The 27,866-nt window shown below is 43.8% G+C and overlaps 2 protein-coding genes across 2 annotated transcripts in view; one reads left to right on the top strand and one right to left on the bottom strand.

The window, feature by feature from the left end:
* EFTUD2 (elongation factor Tu GTP binding domain containing 2) overlaps positions 1-5,424 on the top strand; it is a 39,004-nt gene extending 33,580 nt beyond the window's left edge. The window contains exons 23-28 of the mRNA XM_069751387.1: positions 457-544; positions 639-757; positions 2,232-2,326; positions 2,417-2,570; positions 2,665-2,772; positions 5,071-5,424. Of these exons, the coding sequence (XP_069607488.1) occupies positions 457-544; positions 639-757; positions 2,232-2,326; positions 2,417-2,570; positions 2,665-2,772; positions 5,071-5,166 (660 nt within the window). The 3' untranslated portion in view covers positions 5,167-5,424. The remainder of the gene's footprint in view (positions 1-456; positions 545-638; positions 758-2,231; positions 2,327-2,416; positions 2,571-2,664; positions 2,773-5,070) is intronic.
* Positions 5,425-5,620: 196 nt separating this feature from the next.
* On the bottom strand, positions 5,621-27,158 carry HIGD1B (HIG1 hypoxia inducible domain family member 1B). Its single transcript, XM_069751388.1, has 4 exons — positions 27,045-27,158; positions 26,674-26,823; positions 23,558-23,692; positions 5,621-5,972 (listed from the first exon to the last, which is right to left on the bottom strand). The coding sequence occupies exons 2-4, from the start codon at positions 26,768-26,770 to the stop codon at positions 5,899-5,901; spliced, it is 306 nt and encodes a 101-aa protein (XP_069607489.1). The 5' UTR covers positions 26,771-26,823; positions 27,045-27,158; the 3' UTR covers positions 5,621-5,898.
* Positions 27,159-27,866: the final 708 nt, after the last annotated feature.

Here is a 27,866-nt window from a genome sequence, read left to right on the forward strand (position 1 = left end):
AGCCACCCCAGAAAAGGCACATCTGGAAGATGCGCCTATTCTGGCACTTGGCCACTCTCTTCCCACTCCTGTGTAGCGGTGGGATATGGGGTAATGAAGGGTTAATGCCACCTTGCTATTGTAAGGTGACATTAAGCCAGATTAATAATGGAGAGGCGTCAATTATTAATTATTATTATTAAGTGTTTGGCCACACCATGGGTGCACGGAGCACCTGAACTTGGTTTGAATAGTCATTGTGTTATTCACCATGTGCTCAGGTACTCCGCTAAATGTAACACATACTAATATTTCATGGTCTAATTGTTATATCAGGAGGCTCGGAGATGCTTCTTTGTTCTTATTTTTTTTTTAATTAGCACCAACTTTTCCTTTATTGCATGTTCAGGTCCATTCCTGGATCTAATGACAGATAATTCCCAGCAGTTTCCTTAATTTTTCTTTATGTTGCTGTAGGTGGATAAAGCTTTGCTGAGCTCTGTGAAGGACAGCATTGTACAGGGATTTCAGTGGGGGACCAGGGAGGGCCCTCTGTGCGATGAGTGTGAGTACTGTACACTGTTATGGTGTGCCAGGAGCAAACATTGTCTTGTCTGTAATGGTTTCCAGTGTCTCGTATTCATTTCTTTTCCATTTAGTGATCAGAAATGTGAAGTTTAAAATTCTGGATGCAGTGATTGCTCAGGAGCCATTGCATCGGGGAGGAGGGCAGATTATTCCCACAGCCCGCAGAGTGGTATACTCTGCTTTTCTCATGGTAAGGTTCTTAGTATTGTTACTTATTAAACAAGATGTATGACAGTAACGCTTTTGATTGCTTGAGTGGTTGCAATCTTTCTCTGGCAATCCTGTGCACCATTCTATGTATTGTAAACGCTTTACAGGGTCTTCAATTGTGCATGAAGGACTTGAGCAAAACTTGCTCAGCTGGAAATGAGCCAAACCTGAGGGAATTAATGAGGAGCTTTTCCACATTCTCACAAAACAAATGACAATTAACAAGTAATGATGTAATGTTAGCACAGATTCTGCAGGCCGCTCCTTGTAACATTGGCCACTAATTGATGGTTTGCCCTGACATTGTGCCTTAAACAGGGTATCCCATAAACAACCTATAACCCCTATCAACAGGATAAGTGACAAATGTATGATCACAAGAACGAGGTTCCCAAAGCCCCCTTTGCGAGTTGAATAGTAGTGAGCATTCACACACAGAGCTTTGGGCCCCTCATTTTTGGGATAGGTGGGGGTCCCAACCGCCGGGCCCCGAGCAGTTTTACATTTATCATCTATTCTATAGGACAACCCCTTTAAGACCCTGCACCTGTAAGTCCTATATGTGATAGCATACTAGAATGCTGTCTACTAGTAATGAGCGAATATACTCGTTACTTGAGATTTCCCTAGCACGCTCGGGTGTCCTCCAAGTATTTTTTAGTGCGCGGAGATTTAGTTTTTGTTGCTGCAGCTGAATGATTTACACCTGTTAGCCAGCATAAGTACATGTGGGGATTCCCTAGCAACCAGGCAACCCCCACATGTACTCAGCCTGGCTAATAGCTGTAAATCATTCAGCTACATTGATGAAAACTAAATCTCCGAGCACTAACAAATACTCGGAGGACCCCCGAGCGTGCTAGGGAAATCTCGAGTAATGAGTATATTCGCTCATCACTACTGTCTACATGTCTTGATCCAACGCCTCCTCTCTTCTTGCTTTGTATGGATGACACCTTCTATGTCATCCACACAGTGTCCCTCAGCATTGCACTATTTTGCAGGCGCACCTCTCTCCCCTGTTGAGGGCAGAGCAAAGTACAGTACTGTAATGGGGAAGGCCAAAGAGCACCGGCACATGCGCAGTACAATACTTTGTTCTGCCCTCGGTAGGGGAGAGAGGTGCGCCTGCATAGGAGTGCGATGCTGAGGACACTGTGGTGTCATCCACAAGAAGAAAGGAGGTGCTGTATCAACAACAGCGACTGCCCCGTAGGGGAGTATAATGTAAGCTATTTTTTGTTTTATTCAGAGCACATTGGGGACATATAGACAGCATTCTAGTATGCGATCACACAGGGCTTACAGGCGCTGGCCATACTTTACATGGGAAAAACCTGGTGACAGGTTCACTTTAAACAGTGCTGTGTGCACCTATGAAATGCCATGTACAATGCTGCTTTTTATTTCCAATGTTTCTTGATTTGTTAACAATCTTGTTTTATGACTTCCAGGCCACTCCGCGTCTCATGGAACCATATTACTTTGTGGAAGTGCAAGCTCCTGCGGACTGTGTGTCTGCGGTGTACACTGTTCTGGCCAGAAGAAGGTTAGAGATCACTTATGATTCTTTATACTTGGCTGGTAAATTATTTTCCACCTTATAATAGTCACTAACACATTTCTTTCTGTCATGCAGAGGCCATGTCACGCAAGATGCTCCTATTCCCGGGTCACCGCTCTATACCATCAAAGCGTTCATCCCAGCAATTGACTCATTTGGTTTTGAGACAGATCTGCGCACTCACACACAAGGACAAGCTTTCTCCTTATCTGTCTTTCATCACTGGCAGGTACAAATAGGACTGAAGGGTCTGAAACATTATTAGTGGATAACTCTTATCTTTCCTATCAATCATTGCACTGGATTTTTTTTTTTATTGACAGATTGTGCCAGGAGACCCTTTGGACAAAAGCATCATTATACGACCACTGGAGCCTCAACCAGCACCTCACCTCGCCCGAGAATTTATGATCAAAACGAGACGTAGGAAGGTGTGTTACAGATGCACTCCTTTCTTTTGTATTATCTAATTGTTATTTTTATACATTACTTTTGTATACGTTGTAACTCATGGTGCTCTGCAAAGCATGACTGCGACTTTATTCTAGTAATTACCGGGATTTCAAAGTAGGATACCAAAGATTAATTGCTTAGGCTAGAATACTCCTTAAAATTTTTGTTTATCTCTGACTTAAAGTGCCTTAAATTATTCATACCCTGTGAACTTTTCCACATTTTTTTAAAGTTACTTTCACAAACTTAAATGTGTTTTGGGGGGGATTTTCTGATTTAGCAACACAAAATAGCAAGTATTTGGGAAGTGTAAAGGAAAATGATACTTGGTTTTTTAATTTTTAAAATATTAATCTGAAAATTGTGACGTACATTTGTATTCAGCCCCCTGCAGTCCAATACCCTTAAATAAAATCCTGAGTGACCAATTGCTGAGTCCATTGTCATTTAGGCTCCTTTTACACTTGCGTCGGTACGCGGCCGTCACAATGCGTCGGAGCGACGTACCGACGTACGTTGTGAAAATTAGCCGCAACGTGAGCAGCGGATGCAGTTTAACGCATCTGCTGCCCAGTCTATGTCCCGGGGAGGAGGGGACGGAGTTCCGGCCGCGCATGCGTGGTAGGAAATGGCAGACACGACGTACGAAAAAACGTTACAGTGAACGTTTTTTTCATGACGACGGTCTGCCAAAACACGACGCATCCAGTGCACGACAGACGCGACTTATGGCCATTCGTCGCAATACAAGTCTATGGGAAAAAAACGCATCATGCGAGCACATTTGCCGGATGCGTTTTTTTCCCAAAACGACGCATTGCGACGGATCTAACACGATGCAAGTGTGAAAGCGGCCTTATTCTCAGTATAAATACTGTTTGAGAACATTAGGGATCAAACGGCATCATGAAAACCAAGGAACACACCAGACAGGACAGGGATAAAGTTGTGGCGAAGAGTAAAGCAGGGTTAGGTTATAAAAAGTAGCCCAAGCTCTGAACATGTGACAGAGCACTGTTCAATCCATCATCAATAATTACAGCGAAATGTGCTCTTGCAAAGTATTCACTAGGGGCTGAATACAAATGCACGTCTCAGTTTTCAGATTTATATTTGTATTTTTCAGATTATAAGAGGCACTTTCCCCCTAAATTTGTGATGAAAATGGGGGGCGTCTTTTAGTCCGAAGGTAGTTTACAGGGGGGGGGGCTGCGGTGGAGCCGGGTCACAGGAGGTGACTTTCTGAGGACTGGGGTGATGCTGCCGGCCGAAGGCTGGGAGGAGGGGATGTCGCAGCGCATCGAGGCTGCAGGCCCTGGGCTCTCATAAGATGTCGGTGGTGACTGGAGTCCCTCCTTCTCATTGATTACCTATCACCACGCTCCGCCGACACCCCCCCCCCCTCCTGTAAAATGGGACTATAAAACACACCACCACTTTATTTAAAAAAAAAATACACCTGCTTCCTCTCCAAAATTTGGGGTGTGTCTTATAGTCCGCAAAATACAGTATTTAGAAATAATTTCATTATTACCTCTACACTTCACAAATATTTGCTACTTTGTTGTATCACACAAAATCCCAATGAAATACATTTAACTTTGTGGGTGCCAAATGAAAAAATATGGAAAAATTCACAGGGTATGAATATTTTTTCAAGGCACTGTATATTCTACTGTGGATTACATTGATGTCAATATCTGCTGTAGTCTTATTATAAATTTTCAGCGTTCTTTTAATAAAAACCATTAAACTAGATATAGACCATGCACTACTAATGTAGAAGGGTTTTCAAGCCAGAAAAAAAGAATGGGAAACTGCTTACCATATTCTAGAATTCTAGTAATACATACTCGCTTTACCAATACCTTTCCCGTCCAGTTGTTTAGATGCTTCCAGTTTTTCCTAGTCTCTGTATTTCCGGCACCAACCCTGATGTGTCTGTTGCACTTCTGTAAGGAATAAGCTTTGCGGGTGCAAATCATCACTGGAGTAGGAAATACAGAGACTGGCGGCAACAGGAAGCACCAAAATGGGAATGATAAGGTGAGTATGTCTATGTCTATATGTTGTTATAACATGCCCAATAATGCCCTGGTTTCTCCATAATAATATAAGTGGCTCTTCACATTCCCTGAAGCCATCATGATGCTGACTGGTATTGATATGTGGAGATGGTGCACAAAGAATGCCCATGGCTATTTGACATAAAAAATATATGTATATATATTTTTATATTTTCCATTCGTATAAGTAACCTTTGTGCTTTGTTGCAGGGTCTGAGTGAAGATGTCAGCATCAGCAAGTTTTTCGACGACCCTATGTTGTTGGAGTTGGCCAAACAGGATGTGGTACTGAATTACCCTATGTGAACTCAATGGGAGGCCGTGCCCTAAGGTTCATCGGTCGGCTACAATTAACACTTTGTCACCTGTATGGTATCAGAATAAGTCTGTGCATTTTTTGCATAATGAGCCATTGTTTTTGGCCCAATGTGAATCTGTTTTATCGCAGTGAAAATTCTCTTCATTCTGAGCTCTTTTGCTGTAGAAAATCTGAATCGACCCTGTAAGAGTTAATCTCGTTGTGTACATAATGTTTATTTTTTAATAAACTTTTTCATCCGTCTACTATATTCTCTGTTCCTTTGTTAGTCCTTTTTGGTCATGTCTGGTGCCGTTGCTCGGCATCTACCCCCTCTGGCCTTGGTGCCATATAGAAGAACAGGGACACTATATATCAACGCTGTAAGGGAATTACCTGGAATAATGATGTCACAAGTTGGGCAGTTGAAAAGGAAATTTGGCAATAATCGCAATTTGTCAGTTTATGTACAGAAATTCTATTTTTCTTTTTATTACATGTTTTGATACAATCATTCTGTATCTATTACAGCAGACCCAGTCTGATTATTCTGTTTTTCTGCTCGGTCAGCAATTTTTCTGGGGCAGGAGCTATAGGTCCTGTGTCATTACAGATAAGTTGTATATGGGATAACAAGTGGTGGCGGACAATACACATCATAATCTAGATGATAAGCTTTAAGGAAAAATAAAGGTAGGTGTAAATCAGTCTGATTACTTTGCTTCTTGGTAGACTATCTTTCATTTTGCCTTTCCAGCTTCTTTTTCGGTTGCCTTTTTCTCCCTGTATTCCTTGTACATGGCATATGTAGTTCCTGCAGAAATAAAGAAAAAAAGTTAAATGCATATGTTGAACTTATCACAATGTAAGATGTGTTATTACCACTCTATTTGATGGCTAAACAATAATGGTGTCCTAAAAAGAAAAGGCTTTTAGCAATCTACCGTTTCACTTACAGATGCCATAATGCTCCTACAGCAGTATTGTGCCAAACTGAATTTGGGGTTCTACATCTGGGTTGGTGGAAGCACAGGTGTCTGCAAACTGGTGTATTGATGTCATGCCGGAACAGATACACTGATTATAGTATTTCAATCCATTAAATAGGCCAAGTCTACTGAGGCTGAATGGAAAGCCCGTCCGAGGCGCATATGATAATATCTCTTGGGCTATGTGCCCACGATCAGGATATAGCAGCGTATTTTCGCTGCCTTGAAAACGCATTCTAATCATGTAGGTAAATCCACATGTGTTCATTGAACCAGGCGGATTTACCGCATCTAATGAATGGCTATGGATGAGACAATACAGCGGAGACTAGCATCTCCGCTGCAGATAATTAACATGCTGCAGCTCATAAACCAAAACCGCGGGTGAGTGTACGCAGCGTTAAATAGAAGCACAGTGGTCCGATTATTCTTATCAATGTGTCATCAGGTTTTTCTATGACGTGGAGAAAAAAAAGTTTCCCCATTTTGTCACTCCGTGAAAATTGGGCCACACTCGTATGTCATCTGAGTGCAGTCCAATTTTTTTTTTCATCTACCCATAGACCTGCATTGCAGATTCTGATCCGACATGTCACCCACTTAGTCCTCCGGGTAATCGATGTGATATCCCATATTAATAGGTTATAGCAACAGGTTCTCTTAAATGGGTTGTCCTGTGTGAAAATCTTTTTATACTCTATAAATAAGGGTATTCTGAATGGGGAAGAGCGTTTCTTTCGTAGAGGATCCTCACTTTTTTTTACTAGAGTGCAGTCAAATAGCACCTCTCAGTCTCAGACAAAAATAGTTTTCAACCAGCATAGTGTAATGCTTAAAAGGGTATTCCCATTTCCAAGATCCTATCCCAATATGTAATAGTTATAATAATATAAACAGCAATAGCACAAAAAGGATTCAGAGATCCTCCAAAAATTCTGAAAGAAAACAGCAAAAAAGGCAGAGATGCTTACCTGCCTTGGCCTCCAAACAAATCAGTATGCAGTGGACCCATGTGGTTAGGATGGAGGCAACAGAGGTGCAGAATTACCGATGAGGCAGCCACTCACAACCTACCAAACTAATGGAGAGGGTGGCTGCTTGGCATATGACTGCACATAAGAGACTTGTATGTGGCGCTGTTCACACAAAGGGAATGCACAGGATTCAGGTTAACAGCCTAGAAGTGACACCCTTCTATTAGATCAGGCGGGCTGCCCAGCGCTATCCAAAGGGGAGTAATGGTGTGCACTCTGGTCAAGGGTAGGTAGGTGCTGGTAAAACAGACCACGTGGTCCAAATAGTCACGTGTTGAAAATTTACCGCACACTTGTAGTCAGTATGATGCAAAAAGATTTTACAAATTTATTGTGTATACAGTCTGTTACCACAGAGTATATTCTATTTACATCTACCCCGGTGTAACTTTGCCATTCTATCGTTCATCACAGTGACAATCTGTACACCAAAGGATCCTTGCCCCTACCCTACGTTTGCCACTCATGTGTGCCTAATTGTTAAACAAGGTAACCAGCTTGTATGATATCTGTGATCTCTAAACACCCCTTATTCAGAGTTAGGTCATACAACTTTGAATTGAATATTGTTGCTCTACACTGGTGGTCTCCTACCATCTTTGACTCCTCTCCCTCTGTATATATCTGTATGTATTTGTATATATCATTTATGCGTCTCTGTGTATATAAACTATTGGTGTGTGTGTTTATGTATATATATTTACATAGGTATGATCTAGCGTGCTCTCACGTTATTTTTTTCTTTGCCCCAGTCGATGTTAACAGTTATATAATCTGACATTATCTCCTTATTTTCCTTAGTAACCCCATGAATAAGACCCAGGAGGGTCGAAACGTTGGGTTTCTATCAGCATGTTTTCTTTCCTCTGTGGCAACATAGACTGTATACACAATCTCTGTGGCAACATAGACTGTATACACAATAAACTTGTAAAATCTTTTTGCATCATACTGACTCCAAGTGTGCGGTAAATTTTCAACACGCAGCGCTATCCAAATGCATCCCATGTGAACAGACACCACAGTTTACAAGACAAAATGGCCCCAACTGCACCCATCTTAACCACATGGGTCCAGTGCATTTGTTGGGAGGCCTAGGCAGGTAAGCATCTCTGCCTTTTTTTTTTGTGCTATTTTTCTGAATTTTTGGAGGATCTCTGAATCCTCTTTTCTCCTTCGCCTCATTGGGGGACACAGACCATGGGTGTATGCTGCTGACACTAAAGGTACCGTCACACTAAGCGACGCTGCAGCGATACCGACAACGATGTCGATCGCTGCAGCGTTGCTGTTTGGTCGCTGCAGCGTTGCTGTTTGGTCGCTGGAGAGCTGTCACACAGACAGCTCTCCAGCGACCAACGATCCTGAAGTCCCCGGGTAACCAGGGTAAACATCGGGTTACTAAGCGCAGGGCCGCGCTTAGTAACCCAATGTTTACCCTGGTTACCGTTGTAAATGTAAAAAAACAAACACTACATACTTACATTCCGGTGTCTGGTCAGGTCCCTCGCCTTCAGCTTCCCGCACTGACTGAGCACCGGCCGTAAAGTACAGCGGTGACGTCACCGCTGTGCTGTGCTTTACGGCTGGCCGGCACTCACCAGTCAGTGCGGGAAGCTGACGGCGAGGGACCTGACCAGACACCGGAATGTAAGTATGTAGTGTTTGTTTTTTCACATTTACAACGGTAACCAGGGTAAACATCGGGTTACTAAGCGCAGGGCCGCTTAGTAACCCGATGTTTACCCTGGTTACCAGTGAAGACATCGCCCGCCGATTCAGCAATGTCAGCGGGAGATCCAGCGACAAAATAAAGTGCTGGACTTTCCCCAGCGATCAACGATCTCCCAGCAGGGGCCTGATCGTTTGTCGCTGTCACACATAACGATTTCGTTAACGATGTCGTTGCTACGTCACAAAAAGCTGAGGGGCGATCTAATAACCATGTATAAGTATATAAGGGGACAATACAAATATCTCGCTGAGAATCTGTTTATACCAATGAAGGTGACGGGCACAAGGGGGCATTCTTTGCGTCTGGAGGAGAGAAGGTTTTTCCACCAACATAGAAGAGGATTCTTTACTGTTAGGGCAGTGAGAATCTGGAATTGCTTGCCTGAGGAGGTGGTGATGGCGAACTCAGTCGAGGGGTTCAAGAGAGGCCTGGATGTCTTCCTGGAGCAGAACAATATTGTAACATACAATTATTAGGTTCTGTAGAAGGACGTAGATCTGGGGATTTATTATGATGGAATATAGGCTGAACTGGATGGACAAATGTCTTTTTTCGGCCTTACTAACTATGTTACTATGATATCGTTATGTGTGACGGTACCTTAAGGCTGCCGTCACACTGGCCGTTTTTGGTCAGTGTTTTACATCAGTATTTGTAAGCCAAAACCAGGAGTGGGTGATAATGCAGAAGTGGTGCATATGTTTCTATCATACTTTTCCTCTAATTGTTCCACTCCTGGTTTTGGCTTACAAATACTGAGGTAAAATACTGACCAAATACTGCTAGTGTGACGGCAGCCTAAGTGATACAAAGAAAGTTCTCTCCTCCCCTGCAGTATACACCCTCCTGCTGGCTCTCAGCTAACCCGTTCTTGCTTCGTGTCCGTAGGAGGCACACGGACGGGTCTGCTATTCAGACCCAAAACTCTTATTATTTTACTTTTCAATTTTTACTCCTTACCTTTTTGATTTTTAATAGTGATGAGCGAATATACTCGTTGCTTGAGATTTCTCGAGCACACTCAGGTGTCCTCCGAGTATTTTTTAGTGCTCGGAGATTGTTTTTCTTGCTGCAGCTGAATGATTTACATCTGTTAGCCAGCTTGATTACATGTGGGGATTACGAAGCAACCAGGCAACCCCTACATGTACTTATGCTGGCTAACAGATGTAAATCATTCAGCTGCGGCATGAAAAACTAGATCTCCGAGCACTAAAAAATACTCGGAGGACCCCCGAGCGTGCTCGAGAAACCTCGAGTAACGAGTATATTCGCTCATCACTCATTTTTAATCTTTCCATGCACGAATGGGGCGACCGATCCTTTCAAGGCTCCGATCTCCCTGAACCATCAGCAGGCAAGCACGGAGAGTGTCGCCTCTCTGTATCCTCTCCTGCGACGTGCCACGCCTGAGCTGATTTTTAGGAGCGACCGGTCTCTTTAAGGGCACCAATCTCCCCGCACCATCAACAGTCAAGCACATGGAGCGTCGCCTCCATGTATTCTCTGCTGCAGCCAGGCCTAATGCCGGACATTCAGCCCTATCCACCCGGGGGCTGAACTCCGTGGATGTACAAAGCCCCTCTCTATGGCGTCCGAGCAGCCCCCCACTGTCCCACCACTGTTAAAGCAGATGGCACAAGGAGGCGGACGGTTCCTCTCCACCTCCCTAACAAAGGGACGGTGGATTGAAGTTTACCCCTCTATCCCTGCACTGTCCACGCTGCAATACCTGACCTGCAACAGAACAGTAGAGTACGCGCGCTTTCCTCGGGGCTGAAACCCAGTGATCCGCGGCGGCTCCATGTGGAGACGCGCACCGATGGTGAGTGGATCCAGTCAGCGATGGACTCTGCAGAGGGATATACACATGCTAACAGGCAGCCTCAGCCATGGCTTCCCTGTGACCCACCTCCCTGAGGTAACGCTCCGGCCGGCTGCAAAAATTTAGCCCCCAGCTTCGGCCGATGTGTAGGCCGCATCCCGGAAGCCGCGCCCGCACTATGGCGTGCTAAGGTGGCTCCGCCCACTTTTCTGGCGCTTCTCGCCCTGCACAGGAGCGCTCAGTTTTCTCGTCCACTACAACGCCCCTCACTTCTACCGCTGGTATTGCTCCCGCCGGCTGCAGAAATTTAGGCCCGGCTTGGGCCTATTCATGGAAGTCACCCCGAATTGGCGCCTCTCTTTCTCTGCGAGACTTTACCACCTCTGCAATTCTCGGTGGCCATCTTGCTCCACCTAGCCGGCTCACACAGGGGCGACGGTTTTGCATTAAAGGGGCACAACAACGCTGCAACATCAGTACCCGGGTAAGGAAGTACTGCTCTCTCCCCTGTACTTAGTCGCATGAACATGACCAGTATTCCCTGGTCTTAAAGGCACATGACCAGTATTCCCTGGTCTTAAAGGCACATGACCAGTATTCCCTGGTCTTAAAGGCACATGACCAGTATTCCCTGGTCTTAACCCCTTTATCCCATATGACGTACTATCCCGTCGAGGTGCCCTGGGACTTAATTCCCAGTGACGGGATAGTACGTCATATGCGATCGGCCGCGCTCTCGGGGGGAGCGCGGCCGGGTGTCAGCTGCCTATCGCAGCTGACATCCGGCACTATGTGCCAGGAGCGGTCACGGACCGCCCCCGGCACATTAACCCCCGGCACACCGCGATCAAAGATGATAGCGATGTGCCGGCGGTATAGGGAAGCTTCCCGCAGGGAGGGGGCTCCCTGCGGGCTTCCCTGAGACCCCCGCAGCAACGCGATGTGATCGCGTTGCTCCGAGGGTCTTACCTCCCTCCCTGCATCTACCAGGCCCGGATCCAAGATGGCCGCGGATCCGGGACCTGCAGGGAGGGAGGTGGCTTCACAGAAGCCTGCTCAGAGCAGGCACTGTGAAGCAGCCTGCACTTCTATCAGATCGGTGATCTGATAGAGTGCTGTGCACACTGTCAGATCACTGATCTGTGATGTCCCCCCCTGGGGCAAAGTAAAAAAGTCAAAAAAATTTTTCCAAATGTGTAAAAAAAAATATAAAAAAAATATTCCAAAATAATGAAAAAAAAATAAAATATTATTCCCATAAATACATTTCTTTATCTAAATAAAAAAAACAAACAATAAAAGTACACATATTTAGTATTGCCGCGTCCGTAACGACCCGACCTATAAAACTGGCCCACTAGTTAACCCCTTCAGTAAACACCGTAAGAAAAAAAAAAAGAGGCAAAAAACAACGCTTTATTATCATACCGCCGAACAAAAAGTGGAATAACACGCGATCAAAAAGACAGATATAAATAACCATGGTACCGCTGAAAGCGTCATCTTGTCCCGCAAAAAACGAGCTGCCATACATCATGATCAGCAAAAAAATAAAAAAGTTATAGTCCTCAGAATAAAGCGATGCAAAAATTATTTTTTCTATAAAATAGTTTTTGTCGTATAAAAGCGCCAAAACATAAAAAAATAATATAAATGAGGTATCGCTGTAATCGTACTGACCCGAAGAATAAAACTGCTTTATCAATTTTACCAAACGCGGAACGGTATAAACGCCTCCCCCAAAAGATATTCATGAATAGCTGGTTTTTGGTCATTCTGCCTCACAAAAATCGGAATAAAAAGCGATCAAAAAATGTGCCGTGCCCAAAAATGTTACCAATAAAAACGTCAACTCGTCCCGCAAAAAACAAGACCTCACATGACTCTGTGGACCAAAATATTGAAAATTTATAGCTCTCAAAATGTGGTAACGCAAAAAATATTTTTTGCAATAAAAAGCGTCTTTCAGTGTGTGACGGCTGCCAATCATAAAAATCCGCTATAAAACCCGCTATAAAAGTAAATCAAACCCCCCTTCATCACCCCCTTAGTTAGGGAAAAATAAAAAAAAATGTATTTATTTCCATTTTCCCATTAGGGCTAGGGTTAGGACTAGGGTTAGGGCTAGGGTTAGGGCTAGGGTTGGGGCTAGGGTTAGGTTTAGGGTTGGGGCTAGGGTTAAGGCTACCGTTAGGGTTGGGGCTAAAGTTAGGGTTAGGGTTGGGGCTAAAGTTGCGATTAGGGTTTAGATTACATTTACGGTTGGGAATAGGGTTGGGATTGGGGTTAGGGGTGTGTCAGGGTTAGAGGTGTGGTTAGGGTTACTGTTGGGATTAGGGTTAGGGGTGTGTTTGGATTAGGGTTTCAGTTATAATTGGGGGGTTTCCACTGTTTAGGCACATCAGGGGCTCTCCAAACGCGACATGGCGTCCGATCTCAATTCCAGCCAATTCTGCGTTGAAAAAGTAAAACAGTGCTTCTTCCCTTCCGAGCTCTCCCGTGTGCCCAAACAGGGGTTTACCCCAACATATGGGGTATCAGCGTACTCAGGACAAATAGGACAACAACCCTTGGGGTCCAATTTCTCCTGTTACCCTTGGGAAAATACAAAACTGGGGGCTAAAAAATAATTTTTGTGGGAAAAAAAAAGGTTTTTTTTTTTTTACGGCTCTGCATTATAAACTGTAGTGAAACATTTGGGGGTTCAAAGTTCTTACAACACATCTAGATAAGTTCCTTGGGGGGTCTAGTTTCCAAAATGGGGTCACTTGTGGGGGGCTTCTACTGTTTAGGTACATTAGGGGCTCTGCAAACGCAATGTGACGCCTGCAGACCATTCCATCTAAGTCTGCATTCCAAATGGCGCTCCTTCCCTTCCGAGCCCTCCCATGCATCCAAACGGTGGTTCCCCCCACATATGGGGTATCAGCGCACTCAGGACAAATTGGACAACAACTTTTGGGGTCCAATTTCTCCTGTTACCCTCGGGAAAATACAAAACTGGGGGCTGAAAAATAATTTTTGTGGGAAAAAATTTTTGTTTTATTTTTACGGCTCTGCATTATAAACTTCTGTGAAGCCCTTGGTGGGTCAAAGCGCTCACCACACATCTAGATAAGTTCCTTAGGGGGTCTACTTTCCAACATGGTGTCACTTGTGGGGGGTTTCTACTGTTTAGGTACATTAGGGGCTCTGCAAACGCAATGTGACGCCTGCAGACCATTCCATCTAAGTCTGCATTCCAAATGGCGCTCCTTCCCTTCCGAGCCCTTCCATGCGTCCAAACGGTGGTTGCCCCCCCACATATGAGGTATCAGCGCACTCAGGACAAATTGGACAACAACTTTTGGGGTCCAATTTCTCCTGCTACCCTTGGGAAAATACAAAACTGGGGGCTAAAAAAATAATTTTTGTGGGAAAAAATTTTTGTTTTATTTTTACGGCTCTGCATTATAAACTTCTGTGAAGCCCTTGGTGGGTCAAAGCGCTCACCACACATCTAGATAAGTTCCTTAGGGGGTCTACTTTCCAAAATGGTGTCACTTGTGGGGGGTTTCAATGTTTAGGCACATCAGTGGCTCTCCAAACGCAACATGGGGTCCCATCTCAATTCCTGTCAATTTTGCATTGAAAAGTCAAACGGCGCTACTTCCCTTCCGAGCTCTCCCATGCGCCCAAACAGTGGTTTACCCCCACATATGGGGTATCAGCGTACTCAGGACAAATTGTACAACAACTTTTGGGGTCCAATTTCTTCTCTTACCCTTGGGAAAATAAAAAATTGGGGGTGAAAAGATAATTTTTGTGAAAAAATATGATTTTTTATTTTTACGGTTCTGCATTATAAACTTCTGTGAAGCACTTGGTGGGTCAAAGTGCTCACCACACCTCTAGATAAGTTCCTTAGGGGGTCTACTTTCCAAAATGGTGTCACTTGTGGGGGGTTTCAATGTTTAGGCACATCAGGGGCTCCCCAAACGCAACATGGCGTCCCATCTCAATTCCAGTCAATTTTGCATTGAAAAGTCAAATGGCGCTCCTTCGCTTCCGAGCTCTGTCATGCGCCCAAACAGTGGTTTACCCCCACATATGGGGTATCGGTGTACTCAGGACAAATTGTACAACAACTTTTGGGGTCCATTTTCTCCTGTTACCCATGGTAAAATAAAACAAATTGGAGCTGAAGTAAATTTTTTGTGAAAAAAAGTTAAATGTTCATTTTTATTTAAACATTCCAAAAATTCCTGTGAAGCACCAGAAGGGTTAATAAACTTCTTGAATATGGTTTTGAGCACCTTGAGGGGTGCAGCTTTTAGAATGGTGTCACACTTGGGTATTTTCTATCATATAGACCCCTCAAAATGACTTCAAATGAGATGTGGTCGCTAAAAAAAAATGGTGTTGTAAAAATGAGAAATTGCTTGTCAACTTTTAACCCTTATAACTCCCTAACAAAAAAAAATTTTGGTTCCAAAATTGTGCTGATGTAAAGTAGACATGTGGGAAATGTTACTTATTAAGTATTTTGTGTGACATATCTCTGTGATTTAATTGCATAAAAATTCAAAGTTGGAAAATTGCGAAATTTTCAAAATTTTCGCCAAATTTCCGTTTTTTTCACAAATAAACGCAGGTAATATCAAAGAAATTTTACCACCATCATGAAGTACAATATGTCCCGAGAAAACAATGTCAGAATCACTGGGATCCGTTGAAGCGTTCCAGAGTTATAACCTCATAAAGGGACAGTGGTCAGAATTGTAAAAATTGGCCCGGTCATTAACGTGCAAAGCAACCTTGGGGCTTAAGGGGTTAAGGCACTTGGCCAGCATTCCCTTGTCTTAAAGGCACTTGACCAGTATCTTCTGGTCTTAAAGGCACATGACCAGCATTCCCTGGTCTTAAAGGCACATGACCAGTATTCCCTGTCTTAAAGGCTCATGACCACTATTCCCTGGTCTTAAAGGCTCATGACCAGTATTCCCTGGTCTTAAAGGCACAGAATCCGTATTCCCTGGTCTTAAAGCAGGGGTGTCAAACTGCATTCCTCGAGGGCTGCAAACAGGTCATGTTTTTAGGATTTCCTTGTACTGCACAGGTGATAATTTAATCACCTACACAAATAATGAGTTGATGATTAAATTATCACCTGTGCAGTACAAGGAAATCCCGAAAACATGACCTGTTTGCAGCCCTCGAGGAATGCAGTTTGACACCCCTGTCTTAAAGGGAACCTGTCACCTGAATTTGGCGGGACTGGTTTTGGGTCATATGGGCGGAGTTTTCGGGTGTTTGATTCACCCTTTCCTTACCCGCTGGCTGCATGCTGGCTGCAATATTGGATTGAAGTTCATTCTCTGTCCTCCATAGTACACACCTGCACAAGGCAAGATTGCTTTGCACAGGCGTGTACTATGGAGGACAGAGAATGAACTTCAATCCAATATTGCAGCCAGCATGCAGCCAGCGGGTAAGGAAAGGGTGAATCAAACACCTGAAAACTCCGCCCATATGACCCAAAACCAGTCCCGCCAAATTCAGGTGACAGAGTCCCTTTAAAGGCCCATGACCAATATTCCCCGGTCTTCAAGTCACATGACCAGTATTCCCTTGTCTTAAAGGCATATGACCAGTCTGTAGCCTCTTACCTTAATTGAGCTCAGGAGCCCTCCGCCGCTTATCCCAGAGTACCTAGTTCCCCTGTGTGGGCTTAGTCACTGACCACAATCCATGCCTTCTCTGACCAAGAGATTGAATCCCTCCGTGAACCCTCTGTGGCTCGGAGTGCTCGCAGGACCGATATAGATGCTTTCTCTCCTACATGGGAACCGTCGGCTAGTAGGGGCCGCAAGTATTCTGGAAACGTACAGGCATCTAGAAAACGGAAGCTTCATTTCCTGATATCCCTCACCAATGATTTGTTGAGAACAAGACTCTGAATATGGATCGGATATTGCCTTGGATCTGGACACGCCAGAGCTTCAGAAAAGGATAGATAAGACTATTTATATCATCAACCAATCTCTGTAGATTGACGAGGACTCCGGTTCTGCTCTAGATCATGCAGTGTCCCTCATAAGGAGACTAAACTCCCTCGTAGAGCATTTGCATTCTCCCGGACAGGGAGTGTCCGGATAAGCAATTCACTGGACAGAAGCCTCTTCAAGCATGGTATCCTTTTTCAGGTCGACCTTCTAGACGCCTACGACGTAGGATGCCATGCCTGGTCTGATTTTTAGGGGCGACGGGTCCTTTAAAGGGCACCGATCTTCCCACACCATCAACTGATGAGCACATTGGAGTGTCGCCTCCATGTATCCTCTTCTGCAGCCAGGCCTAACGCCGAACAACCAGCCCTGACCCCCGTTACCTTAACTCTGGATGTACAGAGGCACCCTTTTTGGCGACTGAGCACCCCCCTCTGCATCACCACTATTTAGCAGATGATACAAGAAGGCGGACAATCCCGCTCCACTTCCCTGTTAAGAGGATGGTGGATCGAGAGGTTCATCATTTTAACTCTGCACCGTCAAAAGAGAGCGGCGATAGCAAGAGACTGTTTTTTCATGACCTGCTGGATGCAGCCGCGCATTCTGCCACTTGGCAGATTAACCGGGTAGAATCTCCTGTGGTATACCTACCAGTATCCCTGCCCGATGGGTCATGAATTACAAATACCATGGACTGTCAGATAGCAAATCTGGTTCGTTCCATCTTGCGGCCTCGGGTTCAGCACTCTACTCCCTTAGCCGCCGCATGGGTTGCTAGAGCAATGGTCTCCTAGTTGGAGATCTTAACTACTTTTATTCACAACAGTAAACTTTTCCCGTAGACAGTACAGTCATTCAAATCTCTTGAGCGGGAGACTGTGGTTCAAGCTTCTTGGATGCGGCTAGTTGCGCGGCGCTGTCAGCAGCAAATGCCATTACACTCAGTAGGGCATTATAGCTCAGAGAATGGAAGCGTACTCTGCGTTCAAAAAGCCTCTGACATCACTCCCTTACCAGAGTGGTCGGTTATTCGGTGAGAAGTTGGGAGCGTTCCCCACGCAGGAACAAAGGATCGCTTGTTTTCTACAGACCCAACCAGCAGTGGAAGGGTTGTCCAGGACAGTGTAGATCTGGGGGTGTGTGCATACGTAGGTGGGATCTCTGCGGATTTTTCCGCACCTGTTTTTGTAAATTCGCAGGTAAACCGCACTGCGGAATTACCGCAGATTTACTGCGTTTTTTATGCGGATTCCACCTGCAGTTTTACACCTGTGGATTCCTATTATGGAGCAGGTGTGGACCGCAGCGGAGTCCGCGCAGAGAATTGACATGCTGCGGAGTAAACAACGCTGCGTTTCCGCGCATTTTTTTCTGCAGCATGTGCACTGTGGATTTTGTTTTCCATGGGTTTACATGGTACTGTGGACTCGTGGAGAACAGCTGCGGATCTGCAGCAAAAATCCGCAGCATGTGCACGTGCCCTAAGGGATTTTGGTTCCAAAAAGGGGACTGAAAAGTAAGACAGATCCTGGACCTCAAACTTCTAACAAGCTTGACAAGGTCCTCATTCGGATGGAGTTTCTCCGCTCAGCCATTACTTCACCGGAAACGGGTAGAGTTTCTGGAATCCATCGACATTCGTGATGCTTACCTTCACATTCCTATTTTTTCCCTCTTCAAAAATTCCTTTGCTTTTCCATTCGCAAATAGCATTTTCAAGTCAAGACCTTGCCCCTCGGCCTTGCTAGCGCACCCTGATTGTTCTCAAGGGTCATGGCAGCTGTCGTGTTCCTCTTGCACCCTAGAGGCATGGTCGTCCTGCCCTATCTGGTCGACTTTCTAGCCACTCTTCCAGGACAGCACTGAGTTGTCTATATCTCTCCGATACCCTCTCTCACCTGGGCTGGCAGCTAAACTTAGACAAGTTTTCTTCATCTCCAGCCCAGCAGATATCCTTTTTGAGGATGATCCTGGACACTTCCAGAAGGTTGGTGATTCTCCCTCGAGACAAGGCTGTGGCCCTTCAACAGGGAGCCCGCGCACTTGATCACTCATCCCCTCATTCCATTCAATTTGCTTGGAGGGTTCTGAGGAAAAATGGTGACGGCAATGGAAGCAGTTTCCTTCGCTCCTCTCGTTTTCTGCGGGTCAAACAGGCTTTCAGAGGGTCGTCTCTGAGCATCTTCCTCATCGAGGAGATCCTTTCTCCCAGTTCAATGGTTATTTGTGACTGCCACTGCCAGTCTTCTTCTCCCGATCATTGTTCTGGGGATCCGAACGGTATGGCTAGTCGTACAGCAGGTCCACTGCCTTCTGGTGGGTCACCCCATCCGAATTCAATCGGATAATGCCATGGCTGTGCCATACGTCAATCATCTAGCAGGTACCCACGGTCAGGCGCCATGGCCGATGTACCTCACATTCTCTGATGGGCCGAGATCTATCATTCGGTGATCTCGACACTACACATCCCGGGAGTAGAACTCTTGGCGGCAGACGCCGTCAGAGTCCCGCCTCAAATGAGTGGGAACTTCACCCGGAAGTCTTCCATCAGATCTCCCTTCACTGGAGCACTCCAGATGTACTTTAGTTCATGGTTCGGCCTCGAGATCCAAAAGCCATCGCAGCGCATGCTTTGGCTCTTCCGTGGTACCAGTTTCCATAACCCCTCTTCCACTACTTCCGAGAGCCTTTCGAAAGCAGGAAGGGCCCCAGTAATCCTGGGAGATCCGCACTGACCATGTCAAGTTTTTCGCTTGCGGAACTAGTATTTTTTCCGTTTTATTGCAACAAAACTGCAAGTAGGGAATTCCTCGCAGGAAGTTTTCTCATGTGGTTCTTCCCTATCGCATACCATTACATCTTTGTGACCTTAATGGTCCTGGGAGTCTTACAGTAGACTCCTTTTGATCCGGACAGACTTTACTATCAGGGATGGTCGCCCTTTTTTCTCTGCGATCTCATCATCCTGACGAGTCTTCGGAGCTAGCTGCTCTGTTCTTTCAGACTTTTTTCCCTTATTACCATCAAGGCAAGGTTGTCCTCAGGCGATCCCCGTCCCTTGTTACCAAGATGGTATTGTATTCCCACTGTTATGAGGGCATCGTTCTTCCCTCATCTCTTTAGGCACCAGTACACAAAACGGAATAGGTTTCCCATATTCTGGATTAAGTGAGTGCTCTGAGTAGGTGCGTATCGAGGACGGCGTCCTTCCGAAGGTTGGACTCTTTATTTGGGCTTCCTGACGGTAAGAGGAAGGCTTCCTGATGGTTACAGGAAGGGTTTATTTGTTTCATCGGCAATGTTAGTCTGGTGGATTCGATACACCATCCAGGAGTCCTCACGTGTTAGATGTCAGCCTATCTCCCTGTCTATTGAGGTTTCTTGGGTTCTAGGCACCAGGTGTCGGCAAAACACGCCTGCAAGCTTTTGGGTTTGTCCAGTCTGCATGCATTCTTGAAGCACTAGAATTCCCAGACTTCTGCGGATGTGAATCTGGGCAGGTGGACTCTGCAGGCCACGGTGGCGCACTTGTAAGTAGCGGTTACACAGGACCTGATCTGATGTTGTCCCCACCCAGGGACTGCTTTGGGACATCCCATAGTCTGTGTCCCCCAATGAGGCGAAGGAGAAATAGGGATTTTTGTGTACTCACCGTAAAATCCTTTTCTCCGAGTCAGTCATTGGGGGACACCGCTCCCACCCTGTTATTAGCTTGTGCTTGTTTTATAATTTGACATGCTATACTCATATATAATGTGACATGCTATACTCTCATATGTTATTGATCTCCTACTGCTTTTGCACTGAACTGGTTCTCTGAGAGCCAGCAGGAGGGTGTACACTGCAGAGGCGGAGCTAGCTTTCTTTGTATCACTTAGTGTCAGCCTCCTAGTGGCAGCAGCATACACCCCACGGTCTGTGTCCCTCAATGAATGGCTCAGGGAAAAAGATTTTACGGTGAGTACACAAAAATCCCTATTTTGTGCTATTGCTGTTTAGAACTAGGACTTGTAAGCGTGGGGACCCATGACGTGGGTTACGAGCTTGCGTATTTTGGCCAAAATATAAACTAATACCTCACATATATTTTTTTTTTCCTTATGTGTTTTTGCACTTTTTTTCGGGGTGCAGTTGGGCCATTTCGTCTTGTAAACTGTAGTGTCTGTTCACATGAGATGCATTTGAATAGCGCTGGGCAGCCCGCCTGATCTAATAGAAGGGTGTCACTTCTAGGCTGTTAACCTGGATCCTGTGCATTCCCATTGTGTGAACAGCGCCATATACAAGTCTCCTATGTGCATTCATATGCCAAGCAGCCACCCCCTCCATTAGTTTGGTAGGTTGTGAGTGGTTGCCTCATCGGTAATTCTGCACCTGTGTTGCCCCCATCTTAACCACATGGGTCCACTGCATCCTGATAGTGCACTTGTTTGGAGGCCTAGGCAGGTAAGCATCTCTGCCTTTTTGCTGTTCTTTATAATAATATAAGCAAATACCTCCAATTAGAAAAGTAGTATAATTCATCTGATTAGCTATGTCGCTTACCACATGTGCTGGGCATTGCAGTAGCTGAGGTATCCATGGTTACTATCACTAACAACTCTCATTATATGAGTGGTCATAACCATGGATACCTAAGCTACTGCAGTGCCCTTCATATGGGGTAAGCAACAAAGCAAATCAGAAGAACTATATTGCATTTCTAATTGGAGTTATTTGCTAATATTATTATTTTTACACCTACTACATGTTAGGATAGGATCTTGGAGATTGGACTACTCCTGTAATAATCTCCTTTATCTTCAGGAATACACCGCTTCTGTGCCTCTCTGCTTGTGTGGTGATGCATTCCTGATGTAAGGCTGAGCTACTGATCCAAACTGTGTCCTCTACGATGATGCATGCACAGGCAGATCTGTCTCGGCGGCAACAAAGGAACACAGGGACACTGAAGCAACCTGGATCTAGTGATCAGGTTAGCTTCAGAGCTGTGCTTGCAAGCTCTATTGCAAAAAGTCTACCTAGAAGACAGATTACCTCTGATATTCTACAGTCTTAACCGGTAACCTAGGAACTATAGGCTTTGAGGCTATGTGCACACGTTGCGGATTAGGCTTAGGAATTTCTGGTGCGGATTCTGCCTCTCCTGGCAGAAAACGCACCGGCGGATTTGTCGCGTTTTTTGTGCGGTTCCGCAGCGTTTTTTGTGCGTTTTTGCTGCGGTTTTCTTGCGGATTTGCTGCGTTTTTTACCCCTGCGGATTTCTATAATGGAATGGGTACAAAAACGCTGCAGATTCACAAAAAAGAAGTGACATGCTACTTCTTTTAAACCGCAGCATTTCCGCAGCGGATTTTCCACAAAGTGTGCACAGCATTTTTTTTTTCTCATTGATTTACATTGTACTGTAAATCAATTGCGGATCTGCAGCGTTTCTGCACTGCAAAAAAACGTTGCGGATCCGCAGAGAATCCGCAACATGTGCACATACCCTAAAAATCCCTCTGTTCACAAGAACAGAGACTTTTTATAATGGGAGGTTATTTGCAAACTTGTTATTTCAAGCACTTTGCAATTTTACCCATTTATCAAGATGAGACATCCCCTTTATATTCTCCATTGGTGACGCTGCCACTTCATAATTGGCTTATTGTCATTTTGTTGGGTTTGTCCAAAGTGAACAACTCTCTAAAATAAACAAATCGCTTCATGACATGTGTGTGATTGTCCTAAATCATGAAGGACCTAAGGATGTGTGTTATAGGCAGCTAAACAATGTTACTTTCTAAGCAATTCCAAAATATTAATATCTGGATAATTGTGAAATTGATATGTAACTTTGATTGGGTTAGAGGAAAATCCATTTAATAAATGTAAAAATGCAAATGATTACTTCAGTAGAGCGCAGGGTAATTATTTTCTGTTTCTGAGCCCTATATGATGAGTTGTAATGATCTTTTTTCCCCTGACTCTGCTGACACGTGCTCCTTCTGTGCCCTTGCTCCAGGCTCTGTAATCCCTCAGTGCATATTCTGGAATTTACCCTCTTCCTGGGATCTTGCTTTTTTTTTTGCATTTCCTGAACATTAACTCTTGATCTGTCATAATTGTGAATTGTGCGGAATAGTCACATGCAAAGAGAAATTGACGTGCAGACATTCAGCTGTGACTGCTGAAGACAGATGGGTAATACTATAAAGCTTTACTAATACTGATAAAATGATCGGCCTGGACATGCACATAACAGGGTAGCGGTGTCACCACCAGAGGTGTCTGGCATAAGAAGAACTGTAACGATAAGGGAATATGCAATGCTGGAGTTAAAAGAAACGGTGACCATGAGAATCATCTTCCCATGTCTCACGGCCCATGGAGGTCATTAGATTGTGACACCGATCAAAGTTTTGCAAGATCCGTTGTGATCCTTTTTACATAAGTCTACTGCTCTTCCAGCTGCTCACTGCTCTGGCCAAATATCAAGAACCCAATAGGTGGCCATTCTAAGATGTCATTATGGTCCCTAATAGAGCTTATAGACAGACTGTCGGGTGTGGACAATCTAAGAAAAAAAAATGTTTTTTGTACATGGTCAAGTACATGTACAAGTATAGACTTATACAATACCTATAGCACTTAGTGGAACCCTACTGTACCTTTATTTTTCCAGCTAGGACCCCCACCGATCAAAAGATAGGTGTTCAATCCGTCCAAGACCTGTTCCTCCTTACTTGCACAACCAAATGGTCTGAATGGAGCATTCTTTGGTAAAACATAGCGTCTTATTTTGATACTGAGGTAGATGAGCATCGTGGCATAGACTTACCCAAAGCAGTGGCTCCTACCACACAGGCCTGTGCGGCTACCCGGGTATGAATTAGGTGAACAGACATTTTAACGTTGCCTCGTTGTTTTAGTCTGTAAAGTCCATAAATGACAATCATGGCAAATCCAGCCAGACCTGCAGAGATTAAGCATACATTTAGATAGCCCTTCTCATTTTCAAAAAGGGGCCTCTGAAAAGAGGTAGATCTAGGATGTGATTGGTTTCTTTATGCCAGATGAGACAATTTTCATTTGCATATTGTCTCTTCAGAGAGGAAGAGGACTTGAACTTTTAGCATCACCTATCGGAAGTAGCAATCGTAAAAAGTAAATATTGACCCTTTAACATGCCTTGTCACATGACTTAGGATAAAAACCAAACCAGAATCTCAATTTGCAGACAATGTGTTTCGGGGTGTTGCCCCTCATCAGTGCAAAGTATGAGATCTGATTTGACTGTGTGAGAGGCCTCTGACTGGGATGTAAGGGGTAATATTTCTCCTTGTGGAGATTGACAAGCCAGTCCTGGCATGTCAGAATGAGGAGACTTATACGCCATGCATCAGGGGTGTCAAACTGCATTCCTCGAGGGCTGCAAACAGGTCATGTTTTCAGGATTTCCTTGTACTGCACAGGTGATAATTTAATCACCTACACAAATAATGAGTTGGTGATTAAATTATCACCTGTGCAGTACAAGGAAATCCTGAAAACATGACCTGTTTGCAGCCCTCGAGGAATGCAGTTTGACACCCCTGCCATGCATGCTCCTCTAATAAATTTAATATGCAAATTGCCTTTTCAGAGAGGAAGTGGACTAGAACTCTAGTACCATCTGCACACATTTGGATAAATTTCCACCAGGATATTAGTTCTGTTGTTCCATGAAATAACATAACCCGGAGTATATCTCATCTGTCCATTTCGTGTTTAGTTGTATACACGGCTAGGATTTGGCCTACATTTGTAGATTACTAGTAAGGCATAGATATATGGCATTCCTCTGAATAAGAATGGTGCTCAAGGAGGGTTCCGCTTCATCAAAAAGCATATAGAAAAAGAATGTATTGTTGATGTTTCGGTCCCCATAACATGGACCTTTATCAGATACAGATTGCTGTGTGTGTCATAAATAGTCCTGAGATTATAAGGGCAGTGGAATTGCAACCGAAAAGTGTTCTTCATACAGCGAATAAAGGCGCAACTCCACAGCACTTATCCTCTCAGGACTATTTATGACATTCACAGCAATCTGCATCTGATGAAGGTCCATGTTATAGGAACCGAAACACTATTAATATATTCTTTTTCATTGCTTACGAATATAAGAAACCTGAATACATTTTTTCTTATCATCCCTTTGAGTGCCAAGTACCTTTCATATGCCTACTAACAAATCAGTACATTTCCTCTTTTATCACGTTTTATAGCTATAACCCTTATCCATGTAAATCTGTACAGACTATGTCCCCAATTTATTATTGCTGTTTGTGTAGTAATTTGCTCCGTTTTAGTGGCTTTAGTATTTCCGCCTTTTTTTATATGGCCCCGATTCATCAAGACCGTCAATTTTCTTGATGGAGCTTGTAGGAGTCAGATTCACTGAGATGCGCACGTTTATTTTTGAATCGGGAGTGTTTCTCAAGTGGCGTTAGCCTCCATGCGTCGCACCAGGAATTTTACTCCAATCCATGACTGTAGTAAGATTCAGACGTAGGGAATGGCACAATTTGACAAGAATTTGAAGATCTGTAGTGTCACACTTATGCCGTGCCCAAGCTGAGCTTGATTTGGAAAAGCTGGAAAAAACTATTGTGACGATTTCAAAAGTCGCAAAATTTTTGCGAAACTTGAGTTGTGCAAAAATTTTCAAAGCAATTAAATTGAGAATTCTGGCAAAATTGCTTTAATGAATCAGGGCCATTAAGTTTTGTGCCACTTTTTAAGAACCTTTCTTTCTTTCTTTCTTTCTTTCTTTCTTTCTTTCTTTCTTTCTTTCTTTCTTTCTTTCTTTCTTTCTTTCTTTTTCTTTCTTTCTTTCTTTCTTTCTTTCTTTCTTTCTTTCTTTCTTTCTTTCTTTTTCTTTCTTTCTTTCTTTTTCTTTCTTTCTTTCTTTTTTTCTTTTTCTTTCTTTCTTTCTTTTTCTTTCTTTCTTTCTTTTTCTTTTTTTCTTTCTTTCTTTTTCTTTCTTTCTTTTTCTTTCTTTCTTTTTCTTTCTTTCTTTTTCTTTCTTTCTTTTTCTTTTTTTCTTTCTTTCTTTTTCTTTCTTTCTTTTTCTTTCTTTCTTTTTCTTTCTTTCTTTTTCTTTCTTTCTTTCTTTCTTTCTTTTCTCGACAACTTTGCATATCCAGAGGTTTTAGACAGATTCATGAAATGTGACTATGCCGAATCTCACTCCAGTCTCCTCCTTGAGCGAGATTTATGAAGGAGTTTTTAATTTGCAATTTTTAAAGGATTTGTAACATTTGCTGCTGGAAAGTCGCAAAAAAAATGGTTAAAGACCAAAATAAAAATCAGTTTTGATTTTGTGCCAAATTTATAAACTGCATGGAGCAAAAAAACGGCAGCAGATGGCACAGGACAAGAAAAAGGAAAGTGATTTCAATAAATTATAAATGATGAAATGGACCCAATATGTATAAATTATAACCAACACAGATTAAAAAAAAATGCTGGGTCTTGAATTTGGACCACATTCACATATCCGTGTGACACATCCTAGGGTTGTCCATGTTTTTTTTCCCACACAGCACTTGGACCCATAGAGTTTCATTGATCCATACACACATCAGTGTTAAAAACTCACAGCATGTCCTATTCTCATCTGTTTTGTGAATTAGACTCTGCCATTAAAGACTATGGAGATCCATGTAAAACGAATGACAATCAGAAGAAAGAATTTGTGCTTCAGATGTCCTCTGTTTTTAACAGATATATTGCTGAGGCTCAATGGATAAAAAAAAACAGTTCAGTCTACCTTCATTCGAAATAACCGATGAGAAACAAATTGGTCCATTTCTTATATCTGCATGAATGTAGCTGTAATCTCTTTGACTCTGGCCCCTAAGATAGAGGATAACTCTTAAGCAAAAATGGATATATTTTGTTGTTACTCACCCACTGGAACAAGAGGAGACTGCTTCATTTTACGCTGTAATTTGCTGGGTACAGATTCCTGCTCCTCAGGGACCCACTCGTCCCCACCTGCAGACATCTTGCCACCTTCACAGAGTTGCAGCACTGGGTTACATTGTGGATGGCACAGGGCTGGCATGTGAGCAGTAGAAGACATGAAATAACATAAGATCTAAGTCAGATGTGTATGTATACAAGTCTACATTACTAGGGCATTTGTAGGCATGGTACAGGTGCATAAGACAGGTATTTGTCATGCCAGCAGTGATTATGACCAACAATAATTTCTATACAGCCATTGATAAATTAAACTATGTAACCAAGGGGGAAAAATCCATTCTTTCAATACCCACCTACTAGCCGTGTATCTGAAGAGCATCCAGCCTTCTTCTCTTTCTGGGTCACTCACTAGTACTGAATGCTGTTCTCACAGAGGTGCTTTATGTACAAGGGAGACTGGGCTTCTTTCCATGAAGAGCCTGGGAAGGGTAGTTGGGGTCGCAGGCTGCGCCGCTATCACACACATGAAACAAACAATGATGAATGTTGAATTTGGCAAACACCTCTTGCCTTAACCCACTGGCATCTTCTAGACCTTCCGCAATGGGGAGAAAGAAGTGTTGCTTACTTAATCCCAACACTTTACATTTAGTACGTGCGTTCTGCCTCATAAAATATTTTTGACCAGTATAAGTATCTAGTAGATCCCAAGGTGTCACTTAAAGCTCCTGAGTCGGAACTACACAGGAGCCATTTACCTATACATGTATGATGATGTGCATTATATATGTCATCTGTGTATCCCAATATACAGGAGTTATACATACCGTGCATATAATTGGTATGGTCTGTGATTGCAAAACCATAATACATCACATATAAACTTCTGTGGGCCTGCTCTATACCCTCTGGGTTTTTTTAGCTTATCAAAACAGTGAGATAACCATTGTGACATGTTCCATCATATGCTAAATAGTGATGAGAATAAACTCGTTACTCGAGATTTCCCGAGCACGCTCGGGGGTCCTCCGAGAATGAACATGATACTTCCTTTAACCTCTTCATGGTTTTCGAATCCTGAAATGATTAAAAGAAAAAGACTGAACATGTTCACGGAAATGTCATTTTTACATTTTTCTGCACTATTTTCATTTTTGTGGCGGGTTTTTTTTTCA

This window comes from Ranitomeya imitator, chromosome 2, assembly GCF_032444005.1.
Source record: "Ranitomeya imitator isolate aRanImi1 chromosome 2, aRanImi1.pri, whole genome shotgun sequence".
Taxonomy (NCBI): domain Eukaryota; kingdom Metazoa; phylum Chordata; class Amphibia; order Anura; family Dendrobatidae; genus Ranitomeya; species Ranitomeya imitator.

Excerpts from the sequence above, each read along its gene's own strand:
- HIGD1B (XM_069751388.1), bottom strand. The coding sequence starts at position 26,770 with ATGTCTGCAGGTGGGGACGAGTGGGTCCCTGAGGAGCAGGAATCTGTA. Across the intron at positions 23,693-26,673 it reads GTCTCCTCTTGTTCCAGTGG|GTCTGGCTGGATTTGCCATG; the intron begins GTGAGTAACAAC and ends TAATCTCTGCAG. Across the intron at positions 5,973-23,557 it reads GGTAGGAGCCACTGCTTTGG|GAACTACATATGCCATGTAC; the intron begins GTAAGTCTATGC and ends TTATTTCTGCAG.